At 33.3% G+C, this 22,207-nt stretch overlaps 1 protein-coding gene across 4 annotated transcripts in view; it reads left to right on the top strand.

The window, feature by feature from the left end:
• Window positions 1-22,207, top strand: part of CSMD3 (CUB and Sushi multiple domains 3) — a 549,229-nt gene that overhangs the window by 469,238 nt on the left and 57,784 nt on the right. For all 4 annotated transcript variants that reach the window (XM_031591144.2, XM_031591143.2, XM_031591142.2 and 1 more), the window contains 6 exons: window positions 1,185-1,394; window positions 5,385-5,573; window positions 10,492-10,669; window positions 11,880-12,025; window positions 14,285-14,365; window positions 15,364-15,477. In XM_031591144.2, coding sequence (XP_031447004.1) covers window positions 1,185-1,394; window positions 5,385-5,573; window positions 10,492-10,669; window positions 11,880-12,025; window positions 14,285-14,365; window positions 15,364-15,477 — 918 coding nt within the window. The remainder of the gene's footprint in view (window positions 1-1,184; window positions 1,395-5,384; window positions 5,574-10,491; window positions 10,670-11,879; window positions 12,026-14,284; window positions 14,366-15,363; window positions 15,478-22,207) is intronic.

Here is a 22,207-nt window from a genome sequence, read left to right as displayed (position 1 = left end):
TCTTCTACCCTAAATCCTTCATCATCTTTGTTTCGCTCCTTTGGATGCTCTCCAGTCTTTCTACATCCTTCTTATATTGTAATGATTGAAAGTGCACACAGCGCTTAAGATGAGGCTGCATCAGTGCAGAGCAAAGCAGGACAATCCTTTCCCTCAACCCACTAACAGTGCCATGTCTAATGTGCCACAAGCTACAGTTGGCCCTTTTAGTTTCCAGGACATACTGTTGACTCAGATTCAACTTGCCATCAACCAGATCTCTTTCCATTCAGCTGTTCTCAAGCTTCTCTTTCCCCATCTATGCATATACCTAGGGTTGCCCCACCTGAAGTGCAGAATCTGGTACTTTCTTTTTTTAAATTTCATGTAGTTGATGATTGCCCAGCCCTCTAACTTGTCAATAGCTCTTAGCAATGGCTCTCTACCTCCATGGGATTCAATAGCTACTCCTAATTTTATAATGTCTGCAAGCATATTTAGTATGCATTTGAGTACTGCATCCAGTTCATTTATAATACAATAAAAAAGAATGGGACCCAGAATGGAGACCTGTGGAACCTCATTAATGACTGACAGCCAGCTTGACGTAACCACATTTACAGTAACCCTTTGAGCCTGATCCATCAACCATTATATTATGTATTATATTCATATTCTTATTATGTATTATATTCACCCATCATATTATGTATTTTTCTAGCTCTATGCTGGATGTTTTGTCCAGAAGGATACTGTGAAAACAGTATCAAAAGTTTTGCTGAAATCCAGATTGTTTAAATCAACTGGCTTCTCTTGTTTAGCTAGGTGGGTAACTTCGTTACAAAAGAAAATTTATGTTTGTGAAACAGGATTTTGCCCTCACGTATTGGCTGTGACCAATGACTGAGTTGTCATTCAAGTGTTCTTCATTAATAAATAGCTTAGTATTCCAAAATGAGAATATAATTATCTTATAGTTCAATGCCCTAGATCAGGTTTGCATTACCTTGTTAACATCTCAGGATTAGTAAGGTATGAGAAGAAAGGATGCCTCATGCTGAATCCCATGAATTACACCTGGGAGCATAACATGCATTTTCACTGGTCACATTGTTTTCTGATATTATCAGTCTAAAATATACATACTTTATTTCCCTTCACTGGTATTGAAATCAGTGGTTTCTATTTTCTGACATATTTTTCAGGTGTCCATTTACAATTTGTAAATTTCTCAACGGAGACCATACATGATTACTTAGAAGTCAGAAGTGGATCTACAGAAACTAGTACTGTTATTGGGAGACTAAGTGGCCCTCAGCTACCAGCCTCTCTGTTCAGCACAACTCATGAAACTAGCTTATATTTTCACAGTGATTACTCACAGAACAAGCAAGGATTTCATATTGTGTATCAAGGTAAGAGTTTGTATTCTTAAGTGAAAACAAGGTGACTACTGAAGACTGCTTCTTGATTTCGCAGTCCTGAGAGTTAAACATTAAATAAAAGTGACAATGAAAAAGAAAAAGTAATTGTGTATTCTCTTTAAAAATAAGTTAATGTGCAGGCAAACATTCATATCTGAATTTGGTTGGCATATTAATTTACATTGCAAGGATTTATGAAATAAGAATCTCTGATGTTTGATCTTTATAATTGTATGGAGATCTCAATTTTGTGTCTTGTGTTTGAGAAGAAAATGTTCTAAATACTGTTTTAGAGCTTGTGATAGGCTTGGGTAGAGTAATGTTAACCCAAAAATCTCCTAATCCATTTAATTTCCTTGCTGGTAATTTCACTGGAAGCTTCTTTTTCTGTTGTTCCAAAATAGACAATTCTGGACTAGTGAAGAGATCATAGTTCTTTTTATATAATTGTTCATTCATTTAAAAGGAACACTATCACCACTGTTCACAGAAAAAGGCTAAGTGTATAGTTCAAACTATCTTGTTTTCATGGTGTGAGTAATGTCAAAAGATGATTTAAGAGATTTTATTTATAGCATTTTGTTACTACCCTTTCAAGAGTAACAAGTCTGAATTGATTTGAAGTCTTATGTTACATTCTGGAAGATAGACACTGCAAAAAGTGCTAGCTTTTAAAGCAAAAATCAATTTTGAACTAAACTGCTTGGTAAAATTTTATTCACTTCTATATGGAATATGATATAATTTTAGCCAAAGGGGAACTTCAAAATCTATCCACAAGAAGAACAGTAAAAGATTACTGCTATTAATAAGTGAAATGACAGCAGTCATATTACAGATGCTGCTATCTGTGAGCAGATAATTCCAATAAAATTCCTCTCAGTGATTTTTATTATGCAAGAGAAAATTTTCTATCAAACAGTTACAATCTGAAGCATACTGATTTGCAGATTTTGCATTGTATGTACGTTTCTAGTTCTATAATAAAAAGCCAATGTCTTAGAAAAGATCACCAAGATCAAAGAATCGGAGAATCATTAAGATTAGAATAGACCTCCAAGATCATCTAGTTCAACTGTCCACCTACCACCAATGTTGCCACTAAACCATGTTTCTTAGTCTCATATTTAAATATTTGTTGAACATTTCCAGGGATGGCGACTCAAACCAATTCCCTTGGCAGCCTGGTCCAGTGCCTGACCACTCTTTCAGAGAAGTTTTTCCTAATATTCCTGAACCTCTCGTGGAGCAACTTGAGATCATTACCTCTTATTCTATCGCTGGTTATGTGGAAGTAGAGGCTGACCCTCACCTCACCACAACCTCCTTTCAGGTGGTTGTAGATGCCAACCGTGGGGGGTTGTTAACTCCCCCAAGCTTCCTATTGTCCAGATGAAACAATCCCAGTTCCTTTAGCTGTACCTCATAAGACTTGTCATCAGGATTGCTCACTACAAAATCTTTGATAATTCGTAATAGAGCCTTTAAATTCTTCTGAGAAAACCCCGCAAGATTACAGACAGGCTTATATTTCCTCTTCCTCTTTCCTGAGAATGTGTAAACAGGAACATTTGTATCAAACAAATGTTCCATCTAACTCATCATGATATTTCCAACTGGAAAAATATGTGCTACTTATTAGCACAGAAACATAGCTAGTTTCTGTGATCAATTGCTTTTGTACTTTCCCAGCATCCACAGTTGTTTTTAGATTACTATTACTATTACTGGAGGATTTGACAGCATATTTGTATTCAGACTTATTCCTATCTTCATGTTTTTTTAGAACTTTGGTCATATCCTCTCCAAAATACTTTTACAGAACTTTGCTTTCTCTTTACCAAGGAATCATGTTTAGCCATATGCCCTATGAAGCTATTTCTTATTATAGGAAATTTGTATTATTACATTCTCATGCTACCATATAAGTCAGACTCCTTCTAAAGTACTTACAGATGTGATTTGCAGTGGGGAACCATGATCTTGATGGGACATAAACCTTGGGTCGGCAGCTCTTCTGGTTGAACTGTTCTTGCTTCTGGTCCTCTGCCTTATCTATTTAGTATAATATTTTTGTATTTACTTCAAATTGATCTAGTGTCTTTGACATTTGTAGTACAGGCACTGTATCTTGTTTGGAAATCTCTACAGTATCTTCAGCTAGAAAGACAAAAGAATTTACTGAGTTTTTCTCACTGTGGCATCCATATATCCAGAAAAGTCCTTTTTGCACATTTGGCATCAATTGACTTACCAATTCCTCAGCTTACTGCTTCTGATGTTGTTAAGTACTTTTATAACTATTATCTGAGACATCTTCTGGAAGATATTTTTCAAATTATTTTTGTTCTCTTTATTTCCTATTCAAATTTGGCCTGCTGTGTTTTACAGTTTTTTGAAAACACAGCCTACTTAGTCACATGGATGCTTTTCTGAACCACTATGCAGTTGTTTTTTTTTTTCATTGTTTTTATTTTGAATGTAGAGTATGTTTTACTTCTTCTTTTAAAGCAGTAGGAATTCACAGACTGCTAATTATTTGTAATCTACACTACCTCATTTTAGTACATTCACTTTTGAAAAAATATAATATTTCTCTGCTTGGTTTATTTGACAATTAAACTGCATATGACTTCTGTTATGAACTGTCTTTCTGATGAATAAGGATTGAGTATCAAGTTTGATCAAAACTAAATTACCCAAATCTTTTCTTGAGGAATTTCAAACTTCTTGTTCTAGGGAAAAAGTATTCCCTACATTCAAAGTTGTATTTCTAAAGGTCCTCTCAGTGAGTTACTGATCTAGTTCATTCATGTATATTTGGGTATTCCATTATTGCTACAGTTTCTCCAATTGTACTTGAAATTTCCTGTTCACAGTTATTTTCCTGATAAGAACGTTGTGGAGGCAGCTCAGCATTACATTTATGCTTAGGAAGTGTTCTGCAGTGCTGCTTTTTTTTTTTTTTTTTTCCCCCTATAATATTTTTCCACTATTAGAAACTTAAAAGCCATAAGCAACAATGCCATTCTCCCACCTGGAGTCTTTTCCTTTCTCAATGTTAGGAATTCTACTGTTCTATGTGATGCCTTTCACATCAGAGCTGTTGATTTGTTCAAGCATTCTATTTCTCACATCCTGTGTTTTAGGCTTCTATATCGGTGTGCATGCATCTTAGTTTGGCTCTCCTTCTGTTCCTTAATACAGTTCGAAGTACTAAATATGTAATGCAGAGTACCTGATTTTCTTTTGCTATTTATTGCAATTCTGCTATTCGTCTTTCTCCCACTCTTTTTTAGAGGTGCATTTACTTTTAGCCTCATCCCTCCCATGGTAACACATTAATTTTCTGTACCTGTTAGTTTTTTCCATCCTTCTAATTTCAAGATTTCAAGACTCTTCTACAGCTTCTTAATTTTAATAGTCAGGACCTTGGACCTTTTTTGATTAAGAAGTACTTGCACTTTATAAATTGCAAAAGCAATTTGTAGCCAGTGGTCGGTGGTTCTAGAGATATAAATGCATTAATTCTGTACTTATGAAAGTAAAAAAGGTAAAATGGAGGGGCTAATTTCTCTTTTACCTTTGCAGATACTTTGTTCCAAAAAAAATGTAGGGTAGACTGTTAGTTTTGTTTGTTTGTTTTATTTTTTCAATCTGTAGAGAACATAAGATCCTTTCAACTTTGGTTACAGTAGTATGTTTTCTATCTTAGGTTTGGAAATGTGAATACAATTTTATGCATATTTCCAGAATTGATGTGGGAACACTTCACTACACTTCTTCTAGTGTAGAACCAACAATTTTGAGTCTCACTAAGCTGGGAATTAAAGCATGTGAAATGTCTCAAGTTGTTTTTTTTTAATTATTATTCTTATGAAAAGCATATATTTTTTGTTTGGTTGGTTTTGTATTTATTTTGGAAAATCTAAAATGAATTAAAAAAATATTTATTTTCTCTATTGTTGTTATCTATTTCAGCATATCAACTACAAAGCTGTCCTGATCCTCGACCATTTCGGAATGGTTTTGTTATTGGGACTGATTTTACTGTGGGACAAACTATTTCATTTGAGTGTTTTCCTGGCTACACATTAATTGGAAATTCTGCCCTGACTTGTCTTCATGGTGTTAGCCGTAACTGGAATCATCCTCTGCCCAGATGTGAAGGTGTGTTGTGAGTGGCCTAAGAACCCTTCAATATTTGTAACTCTTCCTTAAGATCTGTTAAATGAAATTCTTTCAGCTTTTCAACTAATAGAGATCTATATTTTATATTGTAGTATTTGTAATTACCCAATTCAGTATATGAATTCTTTTTGCAGAGAAGTTGAAATGTTTCATAGAAGTATGTAATCACTGAAAATTTATCTGTTAAGTTCATTTTTAGGTTAGGCTTAAAGTCTGGAATAAGGAGATCTGTGCAGCTTTTATATGTAAGTGGTGCTACAGAGTAAAAGCTCTACACTGAATTAAGTAGAAAAAGAGTCAAATATTGAACTTCTCAACTCTGGCTACTTATATTGTTTCGTAAGTTGGAAAAAATATGCCAAAGATGGTATAAAGTACAGTTGTCTTCTAAACGGTGTTGTTTGAAGACTTTCCTCTTACATTTTATTTTTACACTGATATCCGTACAGTAGGTAAGTAGATTCAATGAGCTGTGACTTGTGTATAGCTAAACTTTTAAGGCAGAGTGAATGTATATGATGATGTATACAATATTTTTTATCCCTAACTATACTGAAAGGAACCTAGTTATGCAACAGGCCAAAGAAGGTCAGTTATTCAGATTCTGAAACAGAGAATGACAGATGTTGAGTTAGCACAGAAATCTGAAGAAGTATCTGTGTACCACAAAATTTGTTTTTCAAAAAGCTGGCATTTCTTCCACATGAAATAGCTAATTGCTGGAGTCTCCAAACGCATTTAATAATTACTGACTGTAAAATTCTTGATATATCTAAACATAGGTTTCCACAAAGATGAGGTTGATATGAGGTGGTAAGCATTTACTTTCATATAGCTAAAACACCCTTCAGTTTTTGGAGGGGTACTCATGTTAAAGGCGTGACTTCTCTGTATGTTGAATGGAAAAAGCTCAGAATTAAGAATGCTATTTAAAGTACTTAGCAAGTTGAAGAGGAATGTCTGTAAATAATAATAATAATGATAATACCAATAGCATTAATAATAATAATGTATCACAATGCATTATTATTTTTACTACTGTCTCAATTTCTTCATTGTATTCTGAATCATCTACCTAAATTTATGTATTTAAATTAGAAGCTTCATTACTCTAAGATCCTTCATGAGGCAGTGAGCCATAGGCTTTTCTGGGAGATGTGGTAGTTAAATTAAGACCTATCTGACACTGAATTCAGAGATTCACCTTATCATATAAAAGAGAGATGACACCTCCACAGTCTGTCTTTTGAAAGGCTAAGAAGTTAATTAATCAGAAACGAATTTCAACTTTTATTTTCTGGATCCTAAGGGAACAGTAATGGTTCACATATTAACTGCTAAACAGCTGAGCTTTTCGTTATAGTTAGTTCTTGCTGTATTTTCTGTGACTCAGAATTAAGGCAAATCACATACTGAAATGGAGTGACTGGGTTTCTTTGAATTACCTTACCTGAATCTACAATTCTAAGCTACCTTAAAATGTATTGCTGTCACCTCTGATGAACTTCCTGGGCAGTTGCTAGAAGTGCATTTTTTGTACTTAATATGATTAGAGTAGCAGATAAATGACCAACTGATAGCTGATAATGAGGCTCTAATTTGTGCTGCATCATTCCAGACTGCTAACATTACTTAGATCTTCAAGAAATTTTTGAAGTTGCTTGTCATTCGTTTGTTTTGGTATAAATATTTATTGCAGAATTTTTAATAAAAGTTTTGACATTTTTACATGCTACACATATATATTTATTTCATTATTTGTGAAAGAAAAAGACAATTAGGAATCTATTAGTTATACATATTTTAGTTTGCGATAAAGTTCTCATGTTCAAAGCATAAAAGTGAAGTTTATATATCTACATATGACTAATAGCAGAGATGTACAATATGTTTAAAATTTGTGTTTGCTTTATTCTAAGGCTGCATATGCTATAACATATGCTGAAGCAGACCGTCTGAATCAACTGTGACTAAACATCCTTCCTATTTGAATAGTTTTACAGCCTCTTTCCCCTAAAATTCATGTAGACTATGCTCAGCACCAGTTAATCCTCTTTGACCCTTCTTAACTTGTCTTTTTCACTTTCATCTCTGTTTCCTCTCCTCTTCCAAGAAATCTCATTGCTGACAGTCATCAGCCCATGTCTTCATTCTAAGACCTGGCTGCAAAATCAATTTTGTCAGCATTACTTACTTACTTGAGAAGCTAAAAGTTGAATAAGATTAGTATATCAGGTGAGGTGTGAAACTGAAAGTCTTTTTACCCTGCAGTTCAGAATCAAAGTTGATATCTGTAAGCCATAACACATGCTTTACCTAAATAAAATAATGCACTGATAATCCATATCAATATATTGTTTTTACATGTCACAATTTTGTTAGCAGGGAGAGTGATCAGAAGAGTCGGAAGCTTCCCCATATGTTGTGTTAAAAGAGTAATTACCCCATTCAGCTCTACAGATCTGGTAATAGCAGGGAAGTAATCATCCCTCTGTACTCTGCACGGGTGAGGCCACACCTCAAGTACCATGTTCAGTTTTGGGTCCGTCACTACAAGAAAAACATTGAGGCCCTGGAACGTGTCCAGAGAAGGGCAACAAAACTTGTGAGGGTCTGGAGCACAAGGCTTATGAGGAGTGGTTGAGGGAGCTGGAATTGTTTAGTCTGAAGAAGAGGAGGCTTAGGGAAGACCTCATTGCACTCTACAACTTCCTGAAGGGAGGTTGTGCTGAGGAGGGATTTGGCCTCTTCTCCCAGACAACAAATAGGACCCGAGGAAATGGCCACGTGTTGCACCAGAGAAGATTTAGATTAGGAAAAGGAAAAAAAAATTATCTCAGCACCACAGTCAGGCGCTGGAATGGCCTGCCAGGGAGGTGGTGGAGTTGCCATCCCTGGCAGTGTTCAAGAGGCGTCTGGATGAGAAGCTACAAGATATGGTTTAGTACCTTGTGGTACAAATGGTAATAGGAGGATGGTTGGACTAGATGATCTTGTAGGTCCTTTCCAACCTTGTGATTCTATGATTCTATCTTTGAATGGCTCTTACAATCATCCTTAAGGAGTTAGCCCACACCCAGTGAGAACTTCTACGGCTATTTTAATAAGTAACATTCGTTGTTGAAGCAAGAGATTATATATTCTTTTGGATTCAGACTGTTAAATGCACTGTCTGCAGAGCACTTGCAAGTATCAAGAATGTAAATAATGCAGCTGATTGCAAACACTTTGAATTATGAAATAACTCCATAGAGATTTCTAAGTTTACCGAAGAGGTACTCAGTATAATGGAAACATCCCTGTGGCAGTGGAAGATAATACCAGCCTGTTGGTCACAGAAGTCAGTGATGTCCTCTTGACTAGTCTGTATCTCCCCCAAGTTTCCTCCTCTCTTAAGCCTTTTTTATACTGCTTTCTTCCTTTCAGGTGCAGCTTGAGTTACTCTAGTCACATGTATCTTTGCTGCAATTCCTGTGACAGAAAAAAATGGAAAACTACTAACTCGGGATAACAACTGTGAAGTCTATCAGTTCCATAGTTCCATCAAGTTCCCATCCCTGTGATGTTTGATCAGAGAGCCTAGCAATGGTGTTTGTGCTCTGCTCCACCCTTCATACTGTATCTCTTAGAGTGAGCATACCGAGCTTCTCTGGTGTTACTGCAATATAAGGTTGGACGTTTGTGTTTTTAGGGAACTTTCATGGAACAGATTCCTACATATTCATTGGATTCCACCCTGGGAATTTCCTCAATTCTGTATCTTCTCTTAAAGGTGGACATGTCAATAAGTCACATTCAATAATTATTCCACAGAAGCCACCTTCTGAGACTATAGTCACTCAAGTTTCACAATATGTAGAAGGAATGTGGGAGGTCACACAAAATCTTTCTATGAGGATTAGAGCCCAAGAGGCTTTTGGGTTTCTCACTACTCATGAATTAAGATGTAGTGTTTAGGAAGACTGTCTTATCTGAGCACTGCCAAAAGGAGGGGGTTGAGAGCAGGGAGGGAGCATACCATCACGAAACCTGAGCTAGTGACCATCATAGGTTGCACCTCTGTGAGATTAGGGTTAAGGAAGAGAAAACCTGCTGTACAACAGCAGCTAGGAGAGAGCCGAAATACCACAGCAAATCTTAATTTCTGAACCCCTATTCTTTGGTTAGACATTCTTAAGCGTATTTTCTAGAATCTTGGTTACCATTCCATGCCTCTTTTGCTTGTAGAGAAAATTGTAGAGTTTTGATTAATAGCGTTCCTGAAATGCAAAGTATGGCCAATTTTGCATTGTATGATGTCTAAAAATTATGTGTTTCAAGAAGAATTTCAGAAAGGACTAATTTTTCCCTCAGAATTTATATCAGGAAATTCTGTTTTTTTTTTTTTATATATATATATTAATATTATGACACACAATATTGTCATTTCCGAACTCCTCTCTAGTTTTTCCCAGACATCTCAATCAGCTTACCCTATCTCTTCTTTCACCTGATGATTTTGATTGGCTATATTCCTATGGTAATAAATAAAAATAATTAAATAATTCATTTGTTCATACTAATTTGTAGCTGTCATTTACACATTTTTAAAAAAATGCTGTTCTTTTTCTTTTTTCTTTTTTTTTTTTCTTTTTTTCTTTTTTTTTAACTTGTGCAGGGAATAACTTAGCCCATTGTCTCAGTTTAATTCCAGATCCAACAGTATTTATGACTTTGGAATTTCTTATCTTTTTATTTTGACTAATAATATCAAAAATAGATCTCATTCTCTGCAAAGAGCTCAGTTAAATTTGTTTGATGTACACTGCAGTGGTGTTACATGTTTATAACTTTCATGTGATCTAGGAAGAATGTAAAATTTGTCTAACATTTCTGAAAACAAATACCTTTTCTATAGCTCTCTGTGGAGGAAATATAACTGCAATGAATGGCACCATATATTCTCCAGGATACCCTGATGAGTATCCAAACTTTCAAGACTGCTTCTGGCTTGTAAGAGTACCACCTGGGAATGGAATCTACATCAATTTCACAGTTCTCCAGACAGAGCCAATATATGATTTCATAACTGTCTGGTAAGGAAACACTTCTGGCTTTTATTTAATCTTCATGTGACACTATACAACAAAATATCAATTAAAATTATTATATTTATGATTTCGTAATTCCTTCATTGATGCTGGTGTCCTGAGTGATTTGCCCTATCCCATGTTTTCCAATGTACAATCTTTTCTAGATATTAGCGGACATAAAGTTGCATAGCCTTTCTTGTTAAGAATTCAGAAACTGTGGATTGCCAATAATAGTTTGCCTTGTTGATTTTTTTTCGTCAAGAATAGTATATAGAAGTACGATGTAGCTACGTTCTGAAAGACAAGTTATCCTTAAAAAAATGTGAAAATGAGCAGATGCTACTGTGTGTATTAGGCCATTTTCGAGTAACATTTTCTTCATATCTTCCATGTTGTCTTCTTTTGAACTATTTAAGAGAAGATAAAAGGCAAGGCTCTATTTGGTTATGACAAAAAAAGCTTACCTAACTACAGCTGTGAATAACCTTTGTTCTCTGTATACTGAATCTATGTATTCCCTATATTCTCTTTATATTTTCTCTATATTTTCTATATTCTGAATCCATTTTAATCATGTTTTTTTTTCAGATATTGAGGCCCACATTTTACTAGGTTGCAAAGTTGGTTAAGGCAGGTGACTATAATCTAGAGGTACAACTTCTATTGTAATCGTGAAACTATACCAGTGAGTCCCTTAGATATTTCAACATCAATTAAGGCCCTTGGAAGCTTACCTAAACAGTAATTTTCCTAGCAATGACCAAATTCAAAAGATTGCAGGAATAAGCAGTATTGGTTTTACTTCTTTTTTACTTTACTTTACTTCCTTTCTAATATCAGCATTTGAAAACACACGTGCAGAAACATGAACATTAATAAGATGATGAAGTACAGTAACAAACTAAAATCTTTTTAAAGTTGCTGTTTTTTTAATAAATTCAAAAAACAAACAAGCAAGCAAACAAACAAACAAAAAACATTACTTCACAGAGGTGGTTGAATAGAGGATCATGCTTTTCAATAAATTTTGATGGCTTTCCAAACTACTATCCCTTTTACTCCAGTTCACATACAGAATATCAAAAGGCTTTCACTGTTTATTTCATCTGGTTTCAGATGACTCATGCCTTTTAAGAGTAATCTAATACTTTATAAATTGTGTAGAAATTAAATTATTTTGACAAGCAAGTCTTCTTTTATCTGTTTTTCTAAGGGATGGACCAGACCAAACTTCTCCTCAGATTGGGCAGTTTAGTGGCAATACTGCACTAGAATCAGTCTACAGTACTTCTAATCAGATTCTGATCAAGTTTCACAGTGACTTTACTACTAGTGGCTTTTTTGTACTTAGCTATCATGGTAAGTATGACAAATTGTATTTTCTAGCACCTGTGCTGTACTGATTACTGCTGTAATAGAATTATTTTTCTAAAAAATTACTATTATTAATGTGAATGATCACCATTAGAGTAATGAAAACATATGAAGGACTAACATGTATAATGAAAACAGAATATTTTCTCAACCAGTATTTTAAAGTTACTAATAGTCAAGCAAAAACAACACATTGTGAAGTGACTTGAGAAAAAAAGGTAGCATCAAGACCCTGTAAGTTCAAGGTGCTTATCTTCTCTCTACTTACATGCTTCTAAATTTTTATCTGAGTGTAACAAACAAGTGAACAACAACAACAACAAATACACCAGCAAAAAAAAAGCTTAAATCGCACAGTGAAAAGAAATATCAACATCACTTGATTTTTTTGATGGAAAATAGATTCATAATTTTGAGTCCATAGGGTTTCATGATTTTGTTTCCGTATCTAAGCACCTATATTGCAGTTTGAAAAGGACAAACTAACAATTTGCCTTCATCAAGATATGAATTGATATATACTCATTAATTGATATATATTACTATATATTGATAAAATACAATGTATATACAATATATGAGCAAACACATGGAAAAAAGCTCATATCTGTACATAAATTTTCTAGAAGATTTGATCTTTTTTCACTTATTTCTTTCTGTTATTATGTACATTTTCATTCCACAAGCATGAACCCTGAAGTGTAATAATGATGCAAACTGATTATTCATGAAGAAACTTAGAACACTTTTGTGGATTAATGTTTTCAGAATAAGAATAAATAAAACTGTGTCCTTTAGTCTGTGATTCTATCAGCTCCTTAAATTCACAGCAATAAAAGTGAGGTGGAGAGTGGAATCAAATGTTCTAAAACAGATAATTTGGGGTCAAAAATGAAAGCCATATGTAAATAGGAGACATTTGAGATAAATAATATTTGAATTTTTATTGAATACATTTGCAATTACACTGGTGATTTTATTTATTTATTTTTTAAGAATGGAAATAGGCCAGCTGTTCCAAGCCTGCTTGGTGTTTTTTCTTTTAAATAAGTTTAAAGTAGTATGCTAGTTTTCTGACTTGATAACATAGGTAATAACATAATAGTAAGAGATAAAAAGGAGTGGAGTAGGAAAATATAATATATGGGTGACTCAGTAGCAACAAAAGCCTGTACAAAATATAAATATTTTTGGTTGATCTAAGTTTGACTCATCCAGTTACTGTAACAAAAATATGTATAAATGAATCTGAATCTTCATCTGCCATAAATGGATGATGTTTCCTTGCTATGAGAGATGCTATAATATAATACAATATGAAAAGGTACAGTGAAAATCAGGAACATGTGAGTCATTGACCAGCCTGAGCGTACACCTTAAGGCATACAAATATAATGTAAACTCTTCAGCATGATTTATTTGTATTTCTGTCATAATTGAATTCAAACTGAAGGGAATTGTATCTATATTCAAACACCAGTTCATTCTCCTTGATTGTCTGTAGAAAAAAAGACATGTTGCTTCTACATATTCTCCCCACTTGTTTTGTTTTTTTTTTATTATTATTATTTTTTTTATTATTTTTTCATCCAGGTTTTTTTGTTGTTGTTGTTTTTGTTTTTTTAACCTGGATATTACATACATAGGTTAAAAATCAGACAATCATTTAAAATGATGCTTCAATTTACAAGTTTTAAAACAAAATCAGTACTCTCCATCTGCAGGTGAGATAGTTTGTCTCTGCTCCACAAATATTAATTTTCTGGGAAATTTCATATCTAGAGTGCTTCTAATCATCATTTACACTATATCTGGAAAGAATATTTTGGATTCTAAAACTTGTCTTCGTCACATCTATCTTCAAAAGATGAGAGATTCAGCAATACTATCAGTAGTACTGTGGATAACCTTAGTAAAAAAAAGGTAGAACAACACAGAAACATTTGGTTTACAGATGTGATTGCTTACAGAGAAAATTTACAACTACTTCTGAACTTCTGAGGTTATTTATGAAGAGAACCTTACCCTTAAAAATAAATAATTAAGGATGCAAATCCAACTACAAATTTTTAATTAATTCTGAAATGTGTTTGTTTCCTTTCTTTTGAGTCTGTTGAAGGCTACAAGGAAAATGAGCAGATGTTTATTTTTATCCTGGTAATGTATTAGCTGAGTTATATATGCATGGTTGTTTTAATTGCATAAGTATGGGAATGTCAACCGTTTGTGTATTTCTCTTTATAGCCTATCAGCTTCGAGTCTGCCAGCCTCCAACAAACATACCAAATGCTGAAATTCTAACTGAAGATGATGAGTTTGAAATAGGTAATGTGAAAGAAGATAAAAGAAATATTTGTTTAAAAACAAAACAAAACAACAGAAATGGTGCTATGAACAGATCTTTACTATAGAATGCCTTCGAAATATTTGAGAACTAAAAGTTTAAGAAGTCATTCCTCTTCTTTATGCTTCCTGCATGCTATCTGCTTCAGAGATCACATATGAGCATCACAGTAACAACATTCCAAATAACTTTGTTTAATAATACAGTTTTTCATGATGTTATTAGCTATTGCTATTCGAATTTTAATTGATTTATTTTCCACTTTAAAAACATACAAGCAAATGAAAAACAAACAAGCAAACAAACAATGACAACAACAACAAAAGCTTTCCAGACATCCGTGCCAGAACTAAGCTTCTACAAATGAAGGGTAACACCAAATTTGTAAAAACTAGGAATGCTGACTTTTGAGATGGGTTGATAATATTAAATATTATTATTATAAATATCAATTACATGATTAGATGTTAGATGTCTCACCAGCTAGTTTTGCTCAGATTTCCTCTCCACCCAACCTATGTTTTTCTTCCTATATACTAATATTTGAGTTATTAAATTGATAACAAATTAAAAACATACATATTTTCTCTTTTCTTCTCTATAAATTGGACCAAAAAGAACTTACGGGATACATTTATTTATTTATTTATTTTGTGACTTCATAAAGCTACATGAATCATTTCTTGATCAAGAAAAGACAATTTTTTATTCCCATCATCAAGTAAGATCCATTTCCTATTTATTTTTTCTCCTTGTGGCTGTATGAATTACTGTCTTGATACAATGATTACCCAGTAAATTGTAATGCCTAAAGGTTTGTGGACACAGGACTCACCTGACATGAGTCAAACTCAGGCTAATATTGTTGCACAGCAAGTAACTTCACTAATCAGTAATGTTTTCAAAGCTAAAAGTTCAAAATAATCAATATTTAATGGTACTGTTTTTTCTTTGTTTTGTTTTTGCTTTTATCAAACAGGAGACATAATAAGGTACCAGTGTCAACCAGGCTTTACATTGGTTGGTAATGAGATTCTGACATGCCGACTGGGTGAAAGGCTTCAGATGGATGGATCACCACCTACTTGTCAAGGTGTTTTATCATTTTTCTTTCTTTTTGATTTATCTTTGTATAAGATGGCAAATTTAAAATATTTCAACCCTTTTGATGCTACTCCAGCATTTTCATTGTTTATGGTGAACATTAATGAAAAATCATCACTATTTTTTAATGCATTTGATGAGATTTAAGGTTTACTTTGTGAAAATAATTTTTTTTTTTTTTGAAGGGACCTTACATTTAAAAAGTTAGAAACAAGATGATTTTTTTTCCTCAAATAATATTATTATGAATTTTTAAATGGAAATTTTAAAAACAATAAATTGAGAAACATACAAGTTCTAAATACAGTGTTGATTGAGATGATCAAGATCAAAACCTCATTATTTAGTGTAATATTTTTATTTGGTGTGCATTAAAAGTAATATTCATGTTGTTGAGATATGTGCATGTACAGTCGTGTTTTCTGAATTTTACTGAAAACAGTGAACAGATAGACACCTTAATGTTAACGCTGAAACAAGCTTATTGTCTTGCAAACCAGTAAAACCACAGTTTAAACCTGTCTTTATTAAGCTGACATTTAATGTCTTACACTATAATAGAAACCATCTGTTTCATTTATACATTTTTGAAGAAATGGAATTTTTCTTTTGAATTGAACTGATTAGGGAGCTAATGGACATTGCATGTGATTTATTACAAAGCAACAACAAAGAAAACAAAACAAAACAGAATCTCTTTTAAGTCTTAAATTGATAAGTACCTACATATTTGCATATATATAAATATAATTCTTCCATTTAGCTACAGAAATATAAATAAAGACATAAAGTTATGAACTTATAAATACATTTAGAGAAGAAGAAAACAAAACAAAAAACAGCTTCATAAAAGTTGAATTTATGCAAATAAAAGCGGTTTTGGATCCTTCTAGTTGTTATGATGTTTTTTCATGATCCTGATACTCCTGTGCTTAATACCCTGTCATATCCTGCAGGACTGAAAGTCTAAAGTAATTTTCCAAATCAGTCAAGATAAGTGCAATTTATTTAAATTTCTGAGAAATGAAAAATACTGTCAGTGTTTTTGGAGCTTGTTTTTTTTTTTCCTAGCATTTTTAAATAATTGACTTACCTAGGAAACAGGATCAAAGGTTTACATAGAAATAGTAAGATAATTCTTAGTGAATCTATTACTTCTGCAAGAAAAGCTTTAGTTTTATTTATTTACTTTTTATAATTTCTGTAGTTTAAATTTTGTGTATGATTTATGATTTTAAACAGCAATATATTCATTTTTAAAACAATTATAACTAATTATAATATACAACATATATATAATATACAAAAAAATATAACCATCTTTTTTCTATAATCTTACAAATCTTTTCTCACATTCATGAAAATGGGGACAGTCAGCTTGTACTGATGAATAAACTATTTTAACTTCGTTTTAAACAAGACAGGCTTGAGCAGTGGGCCCAAGTGAACTTCATGAGGTTCAAAACTGCCAAGTTCAAGATCTTGTACCTAGGTTGAGGCAACCTCATTGCTAATACAAGCTGGGGGATGAAAGAATTGAGAGCTGAAAAAGAATGGGGATACTGGTGGATGAGAAGCTGGACTTGAGCCAGCAATGTGCCCTTGCAGCCCAGAAAGCCAACCATATCCTAGGCAGCATCCAAAGAACATGGCCAGCAGGTCGAGGGAGGTGATCCTGACCCTTTACTTCACACTGGTGAGGCATCACCTAAGTACTGAATCCAGATGTTGAGTCCTCAATATATGAGAGACATAAACCTGTGCTCCTGTTGGAGCATGCCCAAAGGAGAGCCTGGAGAAGTCTCTGAGGTGACCCAATAGCAGCCTTTCAGTATCTAAAGGGGAGCTACAGGAAAGAAGAGGCCAGACTATTTAGCATGGTCTGTGGTAACAGAACTAAGGGAAACATTTTCAGGCTTAAAGAGAGTAGATTTAAGATGCAACTTTACAGTGAGAGTGCTGAGGCATTGGAACAGGTTGTGCAGAGATGTGGTTGATGCCCCATCTCTGCAGACTTCAATATGAAGCTGGATCAGGCCCTGGACAACCTGATATAGCTGTGTTCATTTCAGGGGAGTTGGACTAGATGGCATTCAGAGGTCCCTTTCAGCTCTAAGGATTCTATGATTTTCCCCTGTTTTATGCACAAAAATATGTAAAAGTTGAAATAATTCTGAAGATTAGGTTTAGTTATGAAAATCCAAGATGATGTTCAATTGTGAGTTTCAATAAAAATTTCGCTAATATTAATATTTCCTGAAAATCTATTTATTTAGGTACAATTGCATGTAGGACTTGCTTCCAAAACCAAAATTTAAGTTGAAATACTTACTAAGCATGAGCTCAGTAAGCACATAGCATTTAATGAGTGGGAAACAATAAGAGTCCTCAAGCACTTCTTTAAATGCTGAAATGCTGTATTAATAGCTGGGACAAATAAAGACATATGTGCTGATCCTGAGGCATTTTCTCAGTAAGTGTTGCTGAAGTCATGTGTATATTCATTACAAAACGCAAGACAAAATGTCAGGAATGCTCAGTTTCTGTAGTTAATCTGTTCTCTATCACATATAAATGCTAACTACTGGATTAAATATTGAGTGCTAATTCAGAGCTCTTATCGTTTCCCTCGGAAACTGAATCTTGTTAACGTAATCTTCAGAGGTAGTAGACTCAGAGTATAGTATATGCATATCAAAAGAATTAAAAATGTTTAAAATGGGCATTGAAACTGGTGATCTAGAGCAAAACAACAGAATTTTCTCTTATATTCTGTTATATAATATGAATTAATAGTTAGAAATGTAAGCTAAATTTCAACATTCAAACTGGATCTATAGATAACTTTGTGGAATCAAGAGTCAACAATATTATATGCCTAAAACACGTATGTTTTTAGAATTTTATTATCACTAGTTTATTTATAAGCTAGCATACTTTAATTGTGCAGACTGTAACTCTTCACATGTATGTCATTCTCAAGACTTCTGTTCATATTCATTCTAGTTTTCTTTTCTTTTTTCTTTTTTTTTTTTTTTCCCACCACACAGAACATATACTGTAATGTTAGACTTTATAGTATTAATTTATATTGCCTCAACTGGTACATGTGCTAGACAGTTTAGTGAGTGTGAATTGAGTTTTGATTAAATGTTACTTCAATTTTTAACTTGATTTGTACTGAAGTCAATACCCACATTCAGCATTCATTTGTTTAAATTGAAGAGTGCATACAATCATAGTAATTAATAAAAATAATTTAGTTTTAAGTCTAAGGTATTGCAATAAAGGTGTACTTGCCTGTAATGAGGTACTGCTAGAAAAAAAAAGAAAAAAATTGAAGCAGTGTTATTTCTGATTTTATTTTCTGATTTTATTTCATACACGTAAGTTTACAGCAGATGTAGTACTATTTTGAACTATATTGATTCAAACTTTTCTCTGATGTAAATCGGTTGTATGTTTCTTAAAATCCATGCAGATTTCCTTCATTACATCAGAAAATAAGCACTAAATTCCTCAAGCTTATTCAAATACCTATCGTCTTCTTTTGTTAAATAAAGTATTTTGCATACCCAGCATCTAACTTTGTCCTCAATTCTCCTTGGAATTAGATTCTAATTTCAGGATTAAATTAATACTTCAGAATAAGAAGATTGAAACTGTATTTTCAATCATAATTAGAGGACCCTAAGAAAATTCTTGAATTAAGACTTGCAGCTATATCTCTGCTATGTTAGCGTAGATTCATAAAATAACTTATCTACCTGATTTCCACATGAAATCCCTTGTGCAGAATTAGGTCTTTAAGTTCTTTACAAAATTCATGAGCAGCATTTAGGAAGCAATTCTAAAATTTTGCAAAGCAGAACTAACTATAAACAAACTAGTTCAACCAGATGACCATGATGCTCCTTGTGGCAATTTCTCTCTCCCTCAATGTGTGTTAAATATATGCACATTTAAATCTTGAGGTGGTCCATTCTTTTATTTGTTTCTTTCATTCTTTTTATTTGTTACTTTCACCACAATGCAGACAGGAAAAACTGATAACCACAGCCTAAGAAGCTGATACGTGAAATAATCATCTTAGTTGAAGAGTTTGGGATCTTTCTCTGCATGACTTGACACAGGAAATCGAATGCAATCGTCTTGCACTCACAAGAGCTTTCTAAGCTGTAGTTCATTGCTTCATTTTTCATAGGGATGTTTTAGTTGTCTAATTTCCGCAGAAAATTCATAGCTCAGAGAATAAATGGAATTGAATTGAATACTTTGGCTCTACTGCTTCCATGCACGAAATAGTTTGCTTCTCATTCTAAACAGGCACAACTTAAGTACTTAGAGGCACAGAAAGCTATGACCTTAGGTGATTGAAGCCTGTCTTCTGCTTCTACATTTTGATATTTTGATCTTAGACAGATAATTATCATGTTGTGAGTTGATTTTAAATTTAATCCCCTTCTCAGTTATCTTGCACTTTAATTGTATACTGTAGAAGCAAGGGGGGAAATAAATTTTACTTTAAATGACCTGTAGCTGTATTTCTACTCCACAAAAGTCTGTATTAATGATGCATTACAGTTTTATTTATTTATTTAAAAAAAAAAAAAAAAAAAAAAAAAAGCCTTCTTACAAAGTTAAAAGGGAAAAGGCAGAAATCTAATTTTCAGTGAATAAGCAAAAATACAGAACCTTCAATCATTTGGAGATTTAGTAGCCATAACTAGGTCACTTTCAAAAAACATGATTAAGTTTTTTAGTTCTTATGGTTCTCATTAATAAAATGAAATTACTTGAAATTCCTGGAGGGGAGTGAGGGGAGAAGTTTGAGTTCATTATTCAGTAAAGCAAGCTATTATTGCATGCACTGGCTTCTACTGCAGATGTTTGACCTTACATATGAAGAAATTCATTTCTCTTAATGTGAGTTCTAACTATGAAAGAAGATTATTTTCTCTCTTCCTCTCTCTGCTTTTTCTGCTCTCCTGTAACCTCTGTCTCTTTCCACAGTCCAATGTCTTTTTTTTCCAATAAAAAGTCAATTTATGTACTTAATAAGCTAATAATATTGTAAGCATTCTTGAGAAATATATGATCCTATTTGCTATCGTTAACTGAAGGGGCTCAAAAGCTTGACTTTAAGATTACTGTTAAGCAGTGCTCAGTTCTGAACAAACTGTAGGTCACTTGTTCATAGATACTGTAACAAAACTGGTTCTTGAAAAAAGAATAATGAGTTACATAGTCACTACAAAAGTAACATTTGTTTCCATGGAAACTACAACAGGTACAAAGAGCACATTTGATAGAGGAAATTTTAAGCCATGAAACATGTCAACATAATAACCATCATTAGTTACAATTTCTTTTTTCTAGCAATGAAGAAGAACTTGCATGCTGTGCTCATAAAAATTTGCACCAGCAGAGGTGATCTACTCTCTCTTTTGCCAGTGCTGAAACACAACGTGCAGTGCATCGCCGTGTTTACACCTAGTCTTTGGTCTCTATAAATGTTCAATAAGCATAAGGCTTACATACATGCTTCAATAAGCATAATGTTTACATCTAGTCTTTGGTCTCTATAAATGTTCAATAAGCATAATGCGTGTTAGAAAGTGCAACTTTTATTTACTTATTTTTTTTAACAGGGAAGAATTCAATTGCACACCTTTGCTTCTTATGCATTTCCATGTCAGACACTGTATTGCCAGGCTATCCCTCTACTGCAATCTGTTGCATGACAGTAAAATGTTATGGAGCATTGGCTGGAAGGTTCAACTTCTACTGCCAACTTCCTCTTTGGACGTCATGGGTCAACATAATAAAATAGGAGGCATTTCTTTCAAAGTAGTCTTGTATATCAGGGTGATAATTGTGATTTTCTTTTTAAGCGAGGCAAAAGTCACCTTTCTTTTTCTTTTTCTTTTCCTTTTCCTTTTTCTTTTTCTTTTTCTTTTTCTTTTTCTTTTTCTTTTTCTTTTTCTTTTTCTTTTTCTTTTTCTTTTTCTTTTTCTTTTTCTTTTTCTTTTTCTTTTTCTTTTTCTTTTTCTTTTTCTTTTTCTTTTTCTTTTTCTTTTTCTTTTTCTTTCTTTTTTTTTTTTCTTTTTTTCTTCTGATTGATATTTATTTGATCAAAAAGTTGTATGGTGTACTGTTGCATCAGTCTTAAATAGAAGAGTCACCCTGATGTTCTGTAGCTATTCAGGAATATAAAACCAACATTGGCTGCTGGTCAAATGCTTTGATAATAAGAACTCTCTTTGCTGCTTTGTTTTATAACAGCTAGGAAGGAAACAGGATTACAGCATGGAGACTGAAAAATACATTTCAAGTATTTTTTATTGCACGTAATGGCAATAACCTAGCATTTCCAGGGGCTTCTATGAATTTAAAAAAAAAAAAAAAAAAAAAAAACAAAAAAAACAGCTGGATTAGCACAGATGTTCTTTTTTCGATAACAGAATGTAAGTCCAAAGAGGTTTTTTTTAAGTTATTTTCTACACCGAAGGCAGCATATCTGAATAGTGAACTGTGCATTCTTGGAGCTTTGATTGAGGTTCTCAAGATTTTTGCTGCTTTCTTTTATACAGACAGATTGTGGGAGGGATTGATTAAACTTTATTTAGGTTTGTTTGAAGTGTAGTGAAATTATTACTGACAGTAATAGTAATCTAAGGAAAAAATTCCACTGTTCATCTTTTTGAACAATGAAACAA

This window comes from Phasianus colchicus, chromosome 3, assembly GCF_987193195.1.
Source record: "Phasianus colchicus chromosome 3, bPhaCol1.hap1.1, whole genome shotgun sequence".
Classification (NCBI taxonomy): Eukaryota; Metazoa; Chordata; class Aves; order Galliformes; family Phasianidae; genus Phasianus; species Phasianus colchicus.
This window is presented reverse-complemented; position numbering and strand designations above follow the sequence as displayed.